Source organism: Hemibagrus wyckioides, linkage group LG07, assembly GCF_019097595.1.
Source record: "Hemibagrus wyckioides isolate EC202008001 linkage group LG07, SWU_Hwy_1.0, whole genome shotgun sequence".
NCBI lineage: Eukaryota > Metazoa > Chordata > Actinopteri > Siluriformes > Bagridae > Hemibagrus > Hemibagrus wyckioides.
The window spans coordinates 28,034,134-28,053,393 of NC_080716.1; the positions used below are offsets into that span (position 1 = coordinate 28,034,134).

Sequence of the window (19,260 nt, forward strand, 5' to 3'; positions counted from 1 at the left end):
ATCTGAGTTACGAGCAAGCGAGCTTACGCCACCCGCCACTCGGTCACCCAGCGAGCGGTCAGTTCACGTGGTTATCTCTCCAGGTCGTGCGTTGACGCTGTGTAGCGACACTTCATCACTCATTTTCCAAACATTTTGAAAGGGAGGAAGAAACAAACCTCCTTGGACAGGTTTTAATTGAAACGGCCTGCAAGGGAAAGCGAGGAAAGTGTGGAGAGAAAGGCAAAAGTCAGAGAAGAAGATGATGAAGTGAAAAATTAAAATAAATAAATAAATAAAAAGTAGCAATTAAGGTTAGCGATAAAGTGTAGCATAGTGTGTAAGTTAAATTTAGCAATTAATTGTAGCGTTAAGTGTGTAGCGAGTAAGTTAAGTTAAGCACGAAATTAAAAACTCCGCCCCCCTCCTCCACCAGTCTCCTCCCACCTCCGCCAGCATCTTCGTATGATCTTCAAGGTAAATACACTTAATAAAACCAGTTCTTACATTCTCTTTTATTATGTATTATTATTGTTTTATACATTATGTGTTATTTATAAAGTACATTTTTCTTATTTAAAAAAACACGTAACAAAAAAAAATGGTGTGGTTTTTGGGGGGGGGGGGGGGGGCTGGAACGGATTAATAGCATTTCAATTCATTTTAATGGAGAAATTTGATTTGATATACGAGCAAATTGAGTTACGAGCTCGGGCACAGAACCAATTAAACTCGTAAGTCGAGGTATTACTGTATTTGTGTTTTTTGCAAGAAAAAAAAATCGATCTTCCCTCGGATAGTGATGCCTGTGCATGTGGGCTTGACGTATTTTTGACAGTGCTTTAACACACACTACATTCATGGGTGTCATTTCTCAGGTTGTGTGTGTAACAGAGGCGTTGTGAAAACTAGTGCTGTGTCAAAAACACAGAATTACATACAATACTTTTAAATTACGCACACGAGTAAATTAAAATTACACGCAAATGTTCTGCATTACGTACGATTATTTTTGACAGTGATTTTATTCCATAGGTTTGCATTCGTTATAATGTTTAGCCGTGCTGTGCTGGGGTTTCTTTAACGCGTCGCGTGTTTCAGCCTCATGAGATGGATTAAGAAACACAAACAGCCGCAGGTCTCTGAGGCCCTCTAGTGGCTGAGGCCCGGAGCTGCAGCTCTTCTAGTCCATTGGAGGAAACGGCGCTCGAAGTTGGCTAAAATGCACGAGATCCGCGGCCACTTCCGCACGAGAAGAACGACGTCACGTGACGCATGATGACCCGGGGCGCACCCGCACACCTCCTCCCCCGCCGACGTCACCCCCCCACCCTCGTAATTCTTTATGACATCACAGACGTTCTAGTAAAAAAAAAAACCCATTTCAGTGAAACCCTCCTCAGAGGTGCAGACAGAGATCTTCACTGTGTTTAGTGTTTAGTGAAGAAATGGCTGATTTTAACAAACCAGAGAGAGAGCAACCAGAGCCAGTGGCCTCCTGCAGCAGTCAGAAGCTGTTCCAGAAAGACAGCATGATGAAGAAAATGCAAGAGGAGAACGAAGAGGTGGCTAAAAAGTTGAGAGAGCTTGAGGAGGACACAGAAAGAATCGAAGCGCTCACTGTGGCAGAGAGGAGAAATAATCTGCAGTTAGATATGCAGAGAGCTCTAGCAGAGTTTAAGGTGGAACAGATGGAGAGAGATAGAGCTAATCAGATGCTCATGATGGAGTTAATGAGCACAGTAAAGAATCTGAAAGAAGCTCAGGATCACAGAAATGAGGAGAGAGACACTAAAAGGAGAGACAGAGCAGACGACAGGAACAATGTCGTTACTCTTAAATTAGGGGGTGTGGAAGCTATGTTTTTTGTTGACAGAAAGCATCAGGACGGAGAGGAGTCCGAGCTGGAGAACGAGAGGAGGAGACGCTCTGCGGCAGAGAGAGAAATCCAAGAGATGGTGGCTTCCTGGAAAGAGCAGAGCAGGACCTGGCTTCAGCAGATGCAGGAGAAAGACCACATGGTGGAACAACTCAGAGAGGAGAAGAAGGAGATGGCCAAGAGGATACGAGAGCTTGAGAAGGAAAACGAGACACAGAATGATCTCAGAAAGATGGAGCTGAATCATTTGCAAGAACAAATGCAGGGAGAATTTACAGAATTTAAGAAAGAGATGGAGGAGAGAGAAATCACTCACCTGGAGCTGACAGAGCAATTACTGGCAAAGATAGAGGATCTGGAGCAAAACCAGGCTCAGATAGAAGAGGAGAGAGAGCAGCTCCAGAAGGAAAGACAGAAAGACCTGCAGAAGAGCAGGACAGAGGATAAAGAAGTCGAGACGGAAAGTCTGTCTGATGCTAAGATGGACGCAGAAATGCAGACTGAAGAGTTTGAAGAGCAAAACAACCTGAAGGTGCAAGAGCTGGAGGAGCAAAACAACCTGAAGGTGCAAGAGCTGGAGGAGCAAAACAACCTGAAGGTGCAAGAGCTGGGGGAGCAAAACAACCTGAAGGTGCGAGAGCTGGAGGAGCAAAACAACCTGAAGGTGCAAGAGCTGGAGGAGCAAAACAACGTGAAGGTGCAAGAGGTGGAGGAGCAAAACAACCTGAAGGTGCAAGAGGTGGAGCAGCAAAACAACCTGAAGGTGCAAGAGCTGAAGAAGCAAAACAACCTGAAGGTGCAAGAGCTGGAGAAGCAAGACAACCTGAAGGTGCAAGAGCTGAAGAAGCAAAACAACCTGAAGGTGCAGGAGCTGGAGGAGCAACACAACCTGAAGGTGCGAGAGGTGGAGGAGCAAAACAACCTGAAGGTGCAAGAGGTGGAGTTGCAAAACAACCTGAAGGTGCAGGAGCTGGAGGAGCAAAACAACCTGAAGGTGAGAGAGGTGGAGGAGCAAAACAACCTGAAGGTGAGAGAGGTGGAGGAGCAACACAACCTGAAGGTGAGAGAGGTGGAGGAGCAAAACAACCTGAAGGTGCAAGAGGTGGAGCAGCAAAACAACCTGAAGGTGCGAGAGGTGGAGGAGCAAAACAACCTGAAGTTGCGAGAGCTGGAGGAGCAAAACAACCTGAAGTTGCGAAAGCTGGAGGAGAGGAACGCTACATTTCTGCAACACATCTGTGAGCTCCAGACTTCCATCTCAGTCTTCACGGAGCGAGGAGAAATAGCAGAATCGAGGATACATTTCTTGGAGAAAGATGAAGAAGACTGGATTGAAGAGAGAGAGAGATGGAAGAAACAGAAAGCATTATGGGAGGAAGCGTCAAAAAGATGGGAGAAAGAGAGAGACAGCTGGAAGGAAGAGAGAACGGGCTGGAAGAAGGAGAGAGAGATATGGAAGAAAGAGAGCGGGCGCTTCAAGATCATCATGAAAAACTGGCAGAATAAAACGAAGATTGAAAGAGAAGCCTGGGATAAACAGAGACAGATGCTGCTCGCAGACAGAAATGTGAAGAGAAGTAGGGGCAGTTTTACAGAGAGGGCAGATTTACTGCAGGTTTTTCCATTTAAAAAACCTTAATAAAATTCTGAACATCATTTACTGTGCCTTGTGTTTTTTATTTTTTTGTAAAGTGTACAACAAGTAAGAGCTGGGGTTGGGATGGGATAATAATTATTACTAATGAATTAATTTGGTGAAGAATATTATTTTGACTCGCTGTTAATGGGAGTAATTTATGGCTAGTTTATTTATCGATATATGTTTTAATTAGTTAGTCATTTTCAATACTTGGGGAAAACCCTCATCATTCATTCAGTTAGAGAAGATCCCGTATTATTATCCTGTAATTTCCTACAACTACATCTACTCGACTTTACTCAACTCTACTCTATACAAAAAGGAGCCACAAGACCAGAAGCAGACATTGTTTTTGCACCAAGACAACACTGAGTGATCACAAACAGCACAACAACACACCCCTGCTAAAGGGAGCATATATGTGCTAAGAGCTATGTGAAGAAGAGTTAAAAGAGCAAAAGCTCAGTTTCATTGAATAAAAGTAAAGCAGTGTATGAGAACAGTCACACATCGATGACACTTTAACATTAAAAACAAAACAGATCTCCTGAACGGTGAGTGGCTCAAGTGGTTAAGGCTCTGGATCATTGACGAGAAGATCAGGGTTCAAGCCTCAGCACCAACAAGTTGCCACTGTTGGGCCCTTGAGCAAGGCCCTTAACCCTCTCTGCTCCAGGGGCACTGTATCATGGCTGACCCTACGCTCTGACCCCAACCTCTAAGGATGGGATATGCGAAGAAAAGAATTTCACTGTGCAGTAATGTGACAAATAAAGGCTCTTTCTTTTAAAAATAATAACAGATTCATGTTACAGTTTATTCTTGCATTATTAGTTAGGAATTGGAAATCGTGGCCTGCTAAGATATAAAACTTCCAACTGCTTTAATAAATAAATGTTTTTTCAGGTGATGTGACGATGTGTGAAATCTGAGAGGAACAAGATGTTGAATATTGAGTTCACGGTATATTACTGAAAGATTTGTTCTTATTTATGAGCTACAGTTAAGCAGATTTCTTGATTTAGACACATATTGAACTACTTTTTTTTACTACTTTTATGCCTTAGACTTAATCAGTGTAAAGAAATGAATGATGTCCAGGCTGTGAGTCTCATCTAAAATGTTAGCTTTCAGTGTATGTGTTTTTTCCCTCTGTTGGAGAACCTTACACGGAACTTTACTAGGTTGAAGATCTCGGGGCACGTGGAGAACGTCTCAGAGAGCAGAAAATGGGTTCGAGATCAACATTTACTTTTACAACGTTAACTTTTCTATGAATATATCGCTCCTAGTAGGCTAGGGAAAAACAGAAATCCTTCTGAAACACTACAGATCCTTAAAATCCTGACTTCAGATTAACCTCCACTGTGAACTGAACTGTATATCAACTCTTTGTCTCTCTCACACACAGATACACACACACACTCTCTCTCGACTGTGTGGACACGCACACACATAATTTATATTGTTCATTACTTATTGCACTACCTCAACCTGTCATCCGCTGCTATAGTCATATTTATGTTTATTTCTATTTGCACTACCTCAACCGCTGCTGTGTATTTTTGCACAATACTTTTTTTTTACATCATTTCATTTTATCTTATCTTATTTCACTTACATTCCAGTACACATGTTCTTTTCTTTCTTTTTCGGCGCTAAGTGTCCTGTGTTCTTTTGTGTTGTCTTTCTTGTATTTATTGTCTCTTGGACTGTCTTGTCTATGCTCTGTTTGCACCTAGCTGCACACTGTGCACTTTACGTGGCTAAGACAAACTTCTGTCCTAGCTCTGTGGTGTTGTTTTGTGTTGAACTCTTTGTTGTTGTATGTTTATGTAGCACCAGGTCCTGGAGAAACGCTGTTTCATTTCACTATGTACTGCGTCAGCTATATGTGGTTGAAATGACAATAAAGCTTCTTGAATCTTGAATCTTGTGGAGTGAGACATGACGAAGCTGCATGTAAACTGTGTCTGGTTAAAATCTGGTTTATTTTCTTGTCTTGTGGAGGCAGAATGCTAACGAGGGTGTGGCCAAACAGCTGCCAGCTTTGATTCTCCTGCCAGGTGGCTCTCATCAACCCAAACGTCCAGTTTACACCAAACCACGCTAAGAAACTGCACTGTGAAGCTGTGATATCTGCGACGCTGTACAGTACAGAGGTAAGTGGACACTGCCTTTAGCAACAATTCGGCTGTGATCTATTGTTTACGAGCAGAGTTCACCGCAAGCATTCCTCAGCGAGCCTCTGGTAAATATTTACATCAATAGGAAGGTCAGTAGGGATGTTTTCAAGGACGTGTGTGTGTGCTCTTGTTTGAGCAATTGCTCAGCTCACCTATCAGTTGTTGAGTAATACAGAGGCATTGAGGAGGGGGAGAAAAACATCATCCTGAGACCAGAGCCATGATCTGACTGGAGTTTCCAGGTGACCCAATCGTATGAGCTGTGCTACCGAGATCACTGTCCTGAAGCTGCAAGCAAAACACTCTGAAGTGACATTTTTACTTCTTACTTCATTTATTTCGACGTTATTTTAGCTCAGTGCGGCACAGAAACCTAGGAGCTGATTAGATCTGAATTATTTGTATCTGTTTATATCCGAATTAGACTTTTTATATACGATGCAAAGATGATTCACATAATGTTGTGTTAAGACTCTGTGTGTGTGTGTTTCAATATTTGTTTGATATTTAATAATGTTTATTATTTAATTCAGTTTCACAATTGTATTTAATAAGCACCCCCTCCAGGATTTATATATGTATATATATATAATTTTCTTTTTGTTTGTTTATAATTTTTAATAATGAACACAAAATTGGGCACTTTTTTTTTTTTTTTCCTCAAATGTCCCCAGATTTTATGTGGATTTGGGTTGAGGCATGGTGACTTTATCATCTCATTTACATTTCTGGCATTTGGCAGACTCCCTTATCCAGAGCGACTTACAATTTATCTCATATTTTTAAGCAATTGAGGGTTAAGGTCCTTGCTCATCTTCCGATCAGTAGTCCAACACCTTTACCACATCTCTGTATACCACGTCATCATACAGCGACTGGAGACATGCAGCAATAAAATCACCGTATGGGTGAATGTAGGGTGCCATTACTTTTGTTCTGATTAAACGGCTATTCCGATTTGTCTTATTTATGGATACTGAAGCGCTTTTCTTTGATTGAGTCAGCTGGAGTCATCAGGACACGTGATGTCCTGACTTCCTCACCTTTAACCTCCACCCTGAAGCTTATTTATTTTTCTTCTTCTTCTCCAGCAACATGTACTTCCTGCACACCATCGAGGAAGGTGAGGAATCTGAGGAACTGCAGGAAACTGCTGGAGAAGGCCAGAATGAGGCAGAAGGTTGGTGTACAGCTTCACTCCTGTTTTTATTCAGTCCTGACATGATGCTCTAGAGCTGTATGCAGGACTAAGAGAGCCAAATTCTAAAAAATGAGTTAATTTCATCAAGATATAATTCTAATGAAATGAATTAGTTATTTCAATCAACCGAAGATTTATTTTTAAAATTGATTTAATTATTATTTTTTATTAATTAATTATTTATATTCCTAAATGGTCTAATCACCGTGTTCCCAGCTACATAACATGCATATCGATAAATTCATCAACAAATCATTAGAGAAATCATTATTTTTAAAAAAGAGTAATTAATTAATTACATTTAAAATTTTATTTATTTTATTTTAATTAATTTATTTATTCAAAGGTATATTGAAAGATCTATTTAATTACTGTTGTATTTTGGCCCTATTCATCCCCCATACAAAGTGCTTATTATTAAATGGATGTAGAATTAAATGTCACTGTGGTTCATTAGGCATCAGAAAGTCAAGACATGAGACTGACTCGGAGGCTTACAAAGCCGCCTTGGCTTACTCGGAGAAAGAACCAATCTCTCAAGACAAGCGTAAATCCAGCTCAGGTTTATCTCCAGTGGCTGCGAAGGAACTGAGAAGACCAAGTGACGAAGCGAATAAAAGACTGAGCGCCTCACCGGCGAGAAACTCCAGGAGAAGTAGCTCCTCAACACAGACGAGGTCTAAGAGAATGAACACATCAACACCATGGAGCTCTAGAGGAATGAGCTCACCAGCACCAAGACGTTCTCACAGAAGAAGCTCCTCAGCACCTCCTTCCTCAAGTGCACCACGTAACGCTTCGAGACGTCGTTCTGCAGGACGCCTGTCCAGGCCTGGGGTGGTAAGCTTCCGTTTATTGGTTTGTTTTTGTGCTTTATACTGGTATTAAGCATTCACTTGTCATTTAATCTGTAAAACCTTCAATACAGGACACTGAGGTTTACTATGATGATGACCGTTGATGATCTAGTGTTAGAGGATGTACATAGATAAAGAGGAAACGTGGACAGGAGGGTGGAAAGGAAAGTAAAGAGGCTCCACCCTCCTTTAACAAACTACTAGCTTCTTATTTATGTTCTTACTATCGCTACAAACCTTCATTCCATCACCAGCAGCTCTTTTCCTCCCTCTCTCTCTCTCTCTCTCTCTCTCTCTCTCATTTTAGTGACATACCGCAAAACGTAACCTTGATTCTCATCCATACAAATCACTGACACTGGAGACTCCTTCCCTAACCTTTTACCATGTCAACAATTGTATGCGTCTTTGTTAAATAACTGTTTTTTTTTAAATATAATGTTCATTATTAGTCTGAGATTCATGTGCGGTACTAGCGAATGAGCCGTTGCTATGGAAACGATAACGCGTTAGGATGAGTGCAGAAAGAACTCACAAACCTTCTGACCGATCAGATATGGAGCATCAGTGTGAGTCACTCTGCTTCATCGCATCACACTCTCATTGATTAATATCTTTATAATTACCTGACCTGTCAGATGGTCAGAAGTTTATCATCGTCATGCCCTCCAGAGGTGCCAATATTTATACATCACTGTAAAGCACTAACGTCCTGTCTTTATTCCACAATGTGTGAGATTTTTAAATACATAAACACACACACAGAGGATCAAAACTCTTACAGTCAATGAAGAAAACAGGATGGATTGCACAACGCCGCTTTTATTGATCCGTGTTGCTTTCACTTGGCACTGGGAAATGGGCCGTGATCATCTGGGTCAAGGGCTGAAACGCACGCATCAATAAATTTCAACACTGAGCTACACTTATTTACTTTATTACTGTTTGTGTTTGCTGGAAAAGATCCTGAAAAGGGATCGCCATGAACTGAACCATATGTGTGTGTGTGTTTTCATACAGGACGACCTTCCTGCTCCTCAGTGGGTCATCAATCTGATGCTTGACATCGAAGAAGCCACCAGGCACGAGCTGACCGTTGAGTAAAAATATTCGCGCACTATTCTAAGTGAAGCAAAGCATGAGAGTGCTGTTTTTCCTTTTCTTTTCTTTAACACGATGTCATTGTAAAGCAGTGTGAACAGCTTTTGTCTACGGATGTTCTGTGAAATTACTGATTTCTTTCCTGCACAGAAACGTAGATTAAAAACCAGCCTGTGCTGGACTTGCACAAGCCTGACTGAAAACGCATGATTTCTTCTTGTTTTTTCCAACGTCATCCCTGACACACACTTTTTCTTTCCCTTCTTACACAACCCTCGGCCCTTTGACACAGGGGGGTCGCCGTGTTAATCATTCGCTTAACATCTAAATCTAAATTCTCATAAAAATTCATTCACAAATAAAGCTAGAACGTTTGACTTGATAGTCTGTAGAGTCTCGGAGTCTCTCGAGCTCAAAAAACTAAATGTCGCATTTTTAAGTGTGTGTGTGTTTATTACGCAGGAGTTTATTACTATTACTGACACAACACTGTTCAAGTGTTTGTAGAAGATAGGTGAGATTAATACTACACCAGGAAGCTCGTAATTACCCCACAGACAAACATGTTGTGCTGGAGGCCGAACCTCTGAAGAATCCATCCTGTTACTCAACACGCTGATAACCTTGTTTTTGTGACCCGTGAATCACGGATGAAGGAGGAAAGGTCCAAAATCTGATGGAGGTGAAATACGTCAACGTTTTATAAGGAAAGAAACCTGAGTGGAAAAGTCTCTAACTGTAATCTCTCCTGATAATAACACGCATGCTTCTCGGGAAATAATCAATATCATGGTGGTGTGCTTGATTTTCATTGACTTACTTCCTGAAGTGTTTTATTCCTCTTATACCAAATATCTATTGTCTATACCCGCTTTACTCCTAATTAGGGTCACGGGGATCTGCTGGAGCCTATCCCAGCACACATTGGGTGAAAGGCAGGGCTACACCCTGGACAGGTCACCAGTCCATCACAGGGCCACACATATAGACAGACAAACACACACACTCACACTCCCATGAGCAATTTAGAATTACCAATCAACCTAATGTACATGTTTATGGACTGTGGGAGGAAACCGGAGTAAACCCACACAGACACAGGGAGAACATGCAAACTCCACACAGAATGACCCCTGCCTGTTCCAACCCAGGGCCTTCTTGCTGTGAGGCAACAGTGCTAACCACTAAGCCACCATGCTGCCCTATAATATATATAATTTATAATATGTATTTGTCCAATTATAGTCACATTAAATGAGTTTGTTCCTGTCATTCTGAAAGAAACAGGAGAAACTGAAAACTGACATTGGAGACTCCTTCCAAAAATCTCCTTACAGCCAAAAAAATTATTTTATTAAGTCAATGTTAATGTTTTCATTAGTCTTAGATTATCCAGAGACTCTGTTACCATAGAAATGATGTATAATGTATTTTTAGGCATAGATCCAAAGATTGGTGCTGTTGTTTCAGAGAATAAGAATAACGCTCAGTAACTATAACCCAAGATATTAAATAATAAGTAGATGGAGTAGGAGTTGATTAAAGTGTGCACATTTTAGCTAATTTTGTAGCTGATAAAAGAGACCAAGCAGTGAGCAAATACACAGCAACAGAATGTTACCTGGGGCAGTGGTAGCTCAAGTGGTAACAGCTCTGAGTTGTTGACCAGAAGATCAGGGTTTAAGCCCCAACACTGCTAAGCTGCCACCGAGGGGTCCTTGATCAAGGCCCTGTATCGTGGCTGACCCTGTGTTCTGACCCCAACCCTCAAGGATGGGACATGTGAAGAAAGAATTTCACTTTGAAGTAATGTACACTATATTGCCAAAAGTATTCGCTCACCCATCCAAATAATCAGAATCAGGTGTTCCAATCACTTCCATGGCCACAGGTGTATAAAATCAAGCACCTAGGCATGCAGACTGTTTTTACAAACATTTGTGAAAGAATGGGTCGCTCTCAGGAGCTCAGTGAATTCCAGCGTGGAACTGTGATAGGATGCCACCTGTGCAACAAATCCAGTCGTGAAATTTCCTCGCTCCTAAATATTCCACAGTCAACTGTCAGCTGTATTATAAGAACGTGGAAGTGTTTGGGAACGACAGCAACTCAGCCACGAAGTGGTAGGCCACGTAAACTGACGGAGCGGGGTCAGCGGATGCTGAGGCGCATAGTGCGAAGAGATCGCCAACTTTCTGCAGAGTCAATCGCTACAGACCTCCAAACTTCATGTGGCCTTCAGATTAGCTCAAGAACAGTGCGCAGAGAGCTTCATGGAATGGGTTTCCATGGCCGAGCAGCTGCATCCAAGCCATACATCACCAAGTGCAATGCAAAGCGTCGGATGCAGTGGTGTAAAGCACGCCGCCACTGGACTCTAGAGCAGTGGAGACGCGTTCTCTGGAGTGACGAATCGCGCTTCTCCATCTGGCAATCTGATGGACGAGTCTGGGTTTGGCGGTTGCCAGGAGAACGGTACTTGTCTGACCGCATTGTGCCAAGTGTAAAGTTTGGTGGAGGGGGGATTATGGTGTGGGGTTGTTTTTCAGGAGCTGGGCTTGGCCCCTTAGTTCCAGTGAAAGGAACTCTGAATGCTTCAGCATACCAAGACATTTTGGACAATTCCATGCTCCCAACTTTGTGGGAACAGTTTGGAGCTGGCCCCTTCCTCTTCCAACATGACTGTGCACCAATGCAAAAAGCAAGGTCCATAAAGACATGGACGACAGAGTCTGGTGTGGAGGAACTTGACTGGCCTGCACAGAGTCCTGACCTCAACCCGATAGAACACCTTTGGGATGAATTAGAGCGGAGACTGAGAGCCAGGCCTTCTCGTCCAACATCAGTGTGTGACCTCACAAATGCGCTTCTGGAAGAATGGTCAAAAATTCCCATAAACACACTCCTAAACCTTGTGGACAGCCTTCCCAGAAGAGTTGAAGCTGTTATAGCTGCAAAGGGTGGACCGACGTCATACTGAACCCTATGGATTAGGAATGGGATGTCACTTAAGTTCATATGCGAGTCAAGGCAGGTGAGCGAATACTTTTGGCAATATAGTGTATATGTGACAAATAAAGACAATTTAATTTAAAGAATCTGTTAATAATAAACACTCAGAAATACAAATGTTTACATGGACAGCATTCAACCAGAGAGACTTACATAAGCACTCTGAAGTCTTTATCAGTGCAATAAAAATACCATCAGTCTAAATAATAAATAAATGTGCTTTTCTTATCGTTAAGGCGATATCATTAATGGATGTTTTATTTATTTATCTATCAGGGAATGTGAACTAAATCACTTTAAAGGTACATGAGTAGTCATTATGTTTCTAACAGAGCCCAGTGTTTTATCCGTTTCTGTTTACTCTCTATTCAGTTGCTATCAGTGAGGCAGCATTGCGCATTAAACCAGTCGTGTCTGTGTAACAGTAAATAATGTTTCAAAGGCCACAGGAGGAAGGGGCACTGAGGCCTGGTCCAGGAGGACACGGCAGCTCTGACTCGATAAATATTAACCTGCACTTCAAACACACGGCGGCTCTGCATCTACGCAAAACCGCCCGCGACCATTTGGGCGCAAAAACATTTGTTTTTCTCGTAATGTCTAATTACTACAAGTGGCACGGGTGTCAAATATTAACCCCTTGTGAGGTCACGGCAGGGTATAAAACGCAACGCGCTGGGACCACTGGCCAAAACAGTGCGAGAACAGGATCAGGTCAAAATTCACTTCTTTGTTTTGGACGCTGTGTTTAGCGCAATGCGCGGATTACTGCCGCTTTCCACGCTCGTCTTCATCCTCGCCCTCATCCTCATCCTCATCCCTGCTCCAGCAGAACAGTCCCCTGTTACAGGGCCGGAGCCGATCCGGTGCGCGCCGTGTACCTCGGAGAAGCTGAGCGCATGTCCGGCTGCTCCATCCGGCTGCAGGGAGCTGATAAAAGAGCCTGGATGCGGCTGTTGCATGACCTGCGCGCTGCCCGAGGGCGCCAAGTGCGGGGTTTACACGGCGCACTGCGGCACAGGACTGCGCTGCACACCGAGAGCAGACGACCCGCACCCGCTCCACTCGCTCACTCGCGGACAGGCCGTGTGCACCGTGGACCACGCCGCGCAAGGTGCGTCTCCTCTCTCTACCGCCGAGTCGCCGATAGTCGATCAGATGCTAAACGATAACCGTCTCCTTACAGAGGAGGCCAGCGTCCCTTTACACCAGCTGCTCGGACTGGACAGAGCCGGAGACCCGGAGGCGCACGAGAGCATCAAGGCTAAAGCCAACGCCATCCGGAAGAAGCTGGTGGAACTGGTGAGAGTGTCCATCACAGAAAGCCGATTTAATTATTTACCTTTGAAACGCACCAATGCGACTGATATAATTAGCTGCTGACCACGTGAACACCTTTTAATTAATTAATTAATGCGGCTACAGATAAAGGGCACATCTCGTTAGAGAGAATCTTTTACTTCATTGGCACATAATTGGACATGTACTCTTGATAGCACCACAGTAGAAAGTACAATGTAAGGTACCCTTAGTTCTCTGGTACCCTTAAAGTAGGATAACTAACATACACTAGGCAATACTGGTACATTTACCTTAAATATGAGAATGCATGACTCTGATCTGATGTATTGACTTATTTAAATGCTGTTTATTTAAATGCAACACATTTAGCAGAAATGAACAAGGCACAAACACAGCAGGAAAAAAAGGGAAGAAATTTTAATAGAATATATTCTATAAACTAAATTAGAACATGCATGACTACACAGTAAAGGATAAGTACAAAGTAATAAAAGATTTTAAAACAGTGTTTAATATCAGACTTTGTATTTGTCAAGAACTTAAAAAGAATCTGACTTGACTTACCATTAAGTCATTACATACTGTGAAAAAGTAGGCAAACAGGATCAAATGTAGAAAACAATATAATACAAGGATGAAAACAAGATGGTATGAAAACAAAACAGCGGTTCAAACCTAAATAAAGATTTTTGAGTAAACTATACATCTATTCAATTTGTAGGCTTGTCTTGCTATTTATCCATATTTATATAGAAGAAATATTACAGCATATCATATAACTTTAACACCCTTTTTCTATTTCCTGGCAAAATAAATCCCTCCAAAAGGTGGAGACAACAGGACAGAGAATAAAAAAAAAGTTGCTTCACTGGACAAAAAAAGTGAAAGGTTTTCAGTGATTTTTTTTTTTCTTTTACTTCTTTGTCCGATTTATTGTGTAGAATCTGACAAAAAATGAACATATCTGGCTTTACTGGGGTGATGTTTTCATCATTATTATTATTTATTAGTGAGCTGGGGTGTGCTGATAGTAGAAACTTAAATAAATAGTAATTTATGTTTAGCTTCTTGACTGTGTCATGTGACCTTATCCGCAAGGGAGATTTCAGCCATTATCTCTCGTTTGGCCATCAGAACTGCGCAGTTCCTGGAATGCTCATGGATTAAGAGTAAAAATCAACATTTTAGGTGTAACAGAACACGAAGCTCTTAAAAGGACAGGTCTTGAAATAAAAAAAAAAAACTCTGGCTGTAATTTGAGCTATGTGACCCTAGGGGGCAGTGTTGTAACACTTGGCAAGAGTCAAACTCGCTGCGAATGCAACACTAGGCCATTTGAAATAGTTGAAAATTCCAGGGAGTGGAGCTGGATCTGATCCAACTCCTTCTGTAAGCCTAACCCCTAATGTCTAACTCCTAATTGTAAACCCCTAACCCACACAACAGTATACAACACCTGCTTTATCCAGCTTTGCCCAGGTAGGTGGAGCTGAATCAAGTCCCACTTCATCCCAACAAGGGGTACTTGGGCAATTCTGAGGTGGTTTAAGGTCATATTACCAATCCAGTTTAGGGGACATTATGCCAGTTACATTTTTCTTCATGCTTGACAAGAAAATGTGGAATACCTGCAACCCCAAGTGTAAGGAAATGGAATATGATACACTTGTGTAATTGTGGACTGAAGTTATTTGGCCGTGGTCTCCAATCTTTCCATCCCCTCAAGCAGCAGCCACATCTGACAGTCGATTAAAGGCCAAGATAAACCGATTAAACCGGTGTGGCTCTTGATTGGTTGGAACTGCAGCCACACAAGCCCTTTGTGAATATAACTGGACACCCCTGCCCTTAAGGCTGGATTAAGAAGCCTTCCCCTAAACCCTATTTACAGTTTCTTGGACCATAAAATCAGATCTTCTCAGTGACCCAAAATCAGACCTTAAAATTGCTGCATTCCAAGTCTAAATCAACCTTATCCAGATAATCCAGAGCAGCAACGCCCAATCTCATACTCAAACAACTGGTGTTGAAGCAGGTTTTCATTCCAGTGAATCAACAGCCACCAGTTCAATCAATTCACCTTGGCTTTCAAGATCTGGCTCCTGCTCAGCTGGAGGGAAAGCCGCAACCACACAATTGCTTTGCAGATACGTTTGGACACATCTGATCGGAGGGTCTCAGAGAACATCTGATTTTACAGTCCACTGACTGAGAGCCAGTATAAATTTCCATAAATGCATCGTTTTCCAGTTAAGACAACTGCTGTTCCAAGATTGGACACCCAGGATCCAGGTGATCAGGAGCTAGAAAACAAAACAAAAAAAACCCCTCCTAAAATCAGATCCCTTGAGCTTCTTCATTTTCAGTACATTTCAGTGTGTATTGCACTTTTACCATATAGATTCTTTTCTTCGCATATCCCAGCTTGTTAGGAAATTAGGGTCAGAGCACAGGGTCAGCTATGATACAGCACTCAGGAGCAGAGAGCGTTAAGGGCCTTGTTCAAGGGCTCAACAATGGCAGCTTGGTGGTGCTGGGGCTTGAACCCCTGACCTTCTGATCAGTAACCCAAATGCTTTTCCCCGGAGTATGTTTATGTGATGTACAGCATGAGCAGCATGAGAATAAGTCTTCAGGATTACAGCAATAGGCCTACACTATTCAAGTGAGATCAAACACCGCAGCAAGCTTAAGACTTTGGGCTTTTTTTTGGGGGGGGGTGTCTTTAGTGTGTCCACGTGAGTTTATCTACAGAACCAGAAAGTGCTTCATTGAATTTTCATTGAAATTCGTTGCAGGGTCCGTGCCATACTGAATTACACTCTGCTCTGGATACTATCACGGCCTCGCAGCAGGCTCTGGGTGAGAAGTTTACTACCTTTTACCTTCCCAACTGCGACAAGCATGGCTTCTACAAGACCAAGCAGGTGAGCTTGGATATGAATTCCAACTCAACTTACCAAAATGCTTGGACTCCCAGTAACTGTGTGTGTGGTTCCATATGGTCAAATGTTCTTCGGGTTAAATATGTGATACTTCAAACTACTTTATCTGGACTTTTAGGTCAGAACAGACCAGAGCACCATGCACTAAATCATATCTCTTTATGTTTGCTCTCAAACGCAGTGCGAGACGTCCCTCGTCGGCCAGCCGGCACGTTGTTGGTGCGTTTCCGCTTGGAACGGAAAGAGAATTGCAGGATCCAGTGATGTCCACGAAGATGCCCTTTGCCACCAGGAGATCAGTCACTAAACCCTTCCACTCTTCTCACACACACACATTTCATTTAAGAAAAAAAGCACTTTTCTTACCTAAGATTTATATATCACTGGGACATTTGGTTCCAACACAGAGCTTAAGATAAAATGTACCTACGCTAAAGAGATTAACTTTCTTAATTTATTTTTTTCCCCACATATCTCTCTATATATTTATTGAATGTTCCTGAATAAGTAATCACTGACAAGTATTTATATTTGCCGAGATCGTATTGTAACTGTTATATTTTTATTCGTATATATGTATATATATTTTTTTTACTGTTACTTTTTTTTTTTTGGACTAAACAACTCCATTGCTACATAGAAATAGCAATAGAATCATGGGACATATTAAAAAGCCATTGCAACACACACCACTATAAAAAAAGAAGGCAGAGTGGCTTCGCATACTTTTAGTCTCAACCCAATTTAGGAGCTTTGTACTTAAACAGCTTCACCATTCATTTGCTTTACGACGTGACAATTCGGCCTACATTCGTGCGAGTCTACTAAACTTTCTGCCTCGACCTGCGACGCCCGTGTTTATGAATTTGTCCGGGCTGTTTTTTTTTTTTTCCCCTGCCCCTAGAAGGAATAGCTCTGGATTTTTCCACTTACACGGGACAACTGCCAATTGATCCCAGATGTTTTGAAGTAGATCGCAGATCTGGCCCATGTTTGTGACTCGTATAATGCTTCTACCTCTCCGAAGTGCAGGTTCCTCCGTTTGCTCGGGTCCTCAGCTCTGCTCCGTCGCTCTGGAAATCGCTTCCTCGTTGGTTCCTCTGAACTTTCAGAAGATCTCAGAAAAGCTGTGCTTTTTTTTTTTTAAGGCAAATAGACTTCCTGTTGGTTTGGAAAGCGGGAGTTATAACACCATTGGGATTCATTTTAGTTGCAAGCAGGAACGCTTTATGAAAATGGTTCCAACTTTGCTGCATGCCAGGACATTTTTTATTTGATTTTATTTTTTTTTAACGCAGGAAGAGAGAGAAAAACCAGACGGGGATTTGTAAACCCATGTTGCGGGCGTGTCCCTTGGCTCTGTGCAAAAACACATCCATCCATCCATCTATCCATCCATTCATGTCTGAAGTTCATCCAGATTCAGTGCATTCAGATCAGGAAGAAATCATGATGGAACATTTACATGCTTCAACACTTCATCTGCTACCTTCATGTCCGTTTTCTTTTTTGTAGTAAAACTAGAAACTATCCAGTGTGTGCATTCTAATTTCTGTTGTACATGTATTCTTTGAATAAAAATAAATGATTGCGATACGAACCGTCGAACTTCCTTCGTTTTAAAAGGTCCCCATTTCATGCGCACATGAAGAAACACACACACAAAAATACCAGTTCCTTAAATTAAATCTTTAATTATTGAAAGTAAAAATATACACAGATATATCTCCCTGTTTTTTTAAGGCACTGGGAATAACCTGACACTTTATAAAAAATAAAATAAAAACTAGCCACAAGTTAATAAAGTCAAAAATACTGTTTACACATGATGTCCCCAGGTTTTGGTTTCTTGTTTATTTCCATGCTTATAGCTTATCACAATGGGGATTTTAGTCCAAAAGAAGCCAGTAATAATGATGAGAAAGGCTACACGGTACTGTACTGTACTGTACTAGAAGCATTTGAATATCACTAGAAGCCTGAGTATGTGTTTAATGTGTACTAGGTTTCTCTGTTCGCAGCAAAGTCTTTTGCCTTTGGTCACAAAAAAATAAAAATAAAATACATAAAAGGAAGAAAGAAAAAAAAAAATGTGCATGTGCAGTGATGAAAGTCGTTTGTTTGGTAATTCAGCGTCAATTTGCACGAGCTACAGCTTAAAAAAAAAAAACAAGCTAGCTGAGTAGCTAGCACGATCTGTGACCTAGCTTACGTAATGGCCTTATCAAACATCGGCTGTTATGGAGAAAAGCAGCAGGGTTCGGATTTAAGACCTGATTTAAATGGAACAAATCAAAACATTTTTTAAGACTAAGAATTCCAGATTCCAGAAATTCGGCTCAAAAAGCTTCAGAAGTCTTCATGGAGGTTGAATCATTTCATCAGGTCTTTAAAAAGGTTCATCTACCGAACCTGCCTTCAGGGAGTAAAGTAAAGTAATGGAACAGTCATGATGTTAAGATGATTTCCACTATAAAAAAAATAGTGAAATTTGGGGAAGGGAAGGTCAATAAGTATGACCAGAATGAGAAATAATGGGTAAGGTACGTATAATCAGTACAAACCCCCATCCTCAGCCATGAACTGGACAAAAGCTCCTTATTAACCATCTTAAAATTTTAGTCAAGTTCATAGTGAAATGTGCCCCGATTGGATGGTGTACGATTTTAAAATTAATTAAGTATTTTACTTCAGCTGGATATTTTACAATTTTTAGTTTTAAAATTTTTGATTATTTTTTTAAAATGCCAATTAGAATTTTTTTTACACTAATTCAAAGTTTTTGAATTTTACTATAGTTAAAGATTTTAAATTTTTCACACTAGAATTTTCCTTTAGAAATGGGTTTTTACAAATTTTCCAATTTTAAGTTCACCAAAGTTTATGGATTTTTACTTCAATTTTGTATTTTACAATTTTAGAGGAGTTAAAAGCTTCCAATTGGGAATTTTACAGGTGTTACACTAATTGAGTGGTTTGGAATTTTACTATAGTTAAGGATTGTAAAATTTCACACTAGAATTTTAGTTGAGGTTTTTTTTAAAAAATAATTTCAGACTCCAATTTGGCATTTTTTTTTGTAATTTTGAATTTTAAGTTTGCCAAAGTTTACGAATTTGACTTCAATTTTAGACGAGTTAAATGTTTAGATTTTCTTTT

The 19,260-nt window shown here is 41.3% G+C and overlaps 2 protein-coding genes across 5 annotated transcripts; both read left to right on the top strand.

The window, feature by feature from the left end:
• Positions 1-1,427: 1,427 nt before the first annotated feature.
• Positions 1,428-5,610, top strand: LOC131356288 (trichohyalin-like). The gene is made up of 3 exons (XM_058395191.1): positions 1,428-3,096; positions 3,551-3,560; positions 5,508-5,610. Exons 1-3 carry the CDS (start codon positions 1,428-1,430, stop codon positions 5,608-5,610), a joined length of 1,782 nt encoding a protein of 593 aa, XP_058251174.1.
• A 6,786-nt stretch (positions 5,611-12,396) lies between these two features.
• igfbp1b (insulin-like growth factor binding protein 1b) lies at positions 12,397-17,695 on the top strand. 4 transcript variants are annotated; one of them, XM_058395093.1, is made up of 4 exons: positions 12,404-12,968; positions 13,041-13,156; positions 15,955-16,083; positions 16,283-17,695. In XM_058395093.1, exons 1-4 carry the CDS (start codon positions 12,611-12,613, stop codon positions 16,406-16,408), a joined length of 729 nt encoding a protein of 242 aa, XP_058251076.1. In that variant the 5' UTR covers positions 12,404-12,610; the 3' UTR covers positions 16,409-17,695. The 4 variants fall into 4 exon arrangements, with proteins under 4 accessions (XP_058251077.1, XP_058251078.1, XP_058251076.1 ...); XM_058395094.1 differs by having other exon boundaries at positions 12,397-13,156; positions 15,955-16,018; XM_058395092.1 differs by having other exon boundaries at positions 12,405-13,156.
• Positions 17,696-19,260: the final 1,565 nt, after the last annotated feature.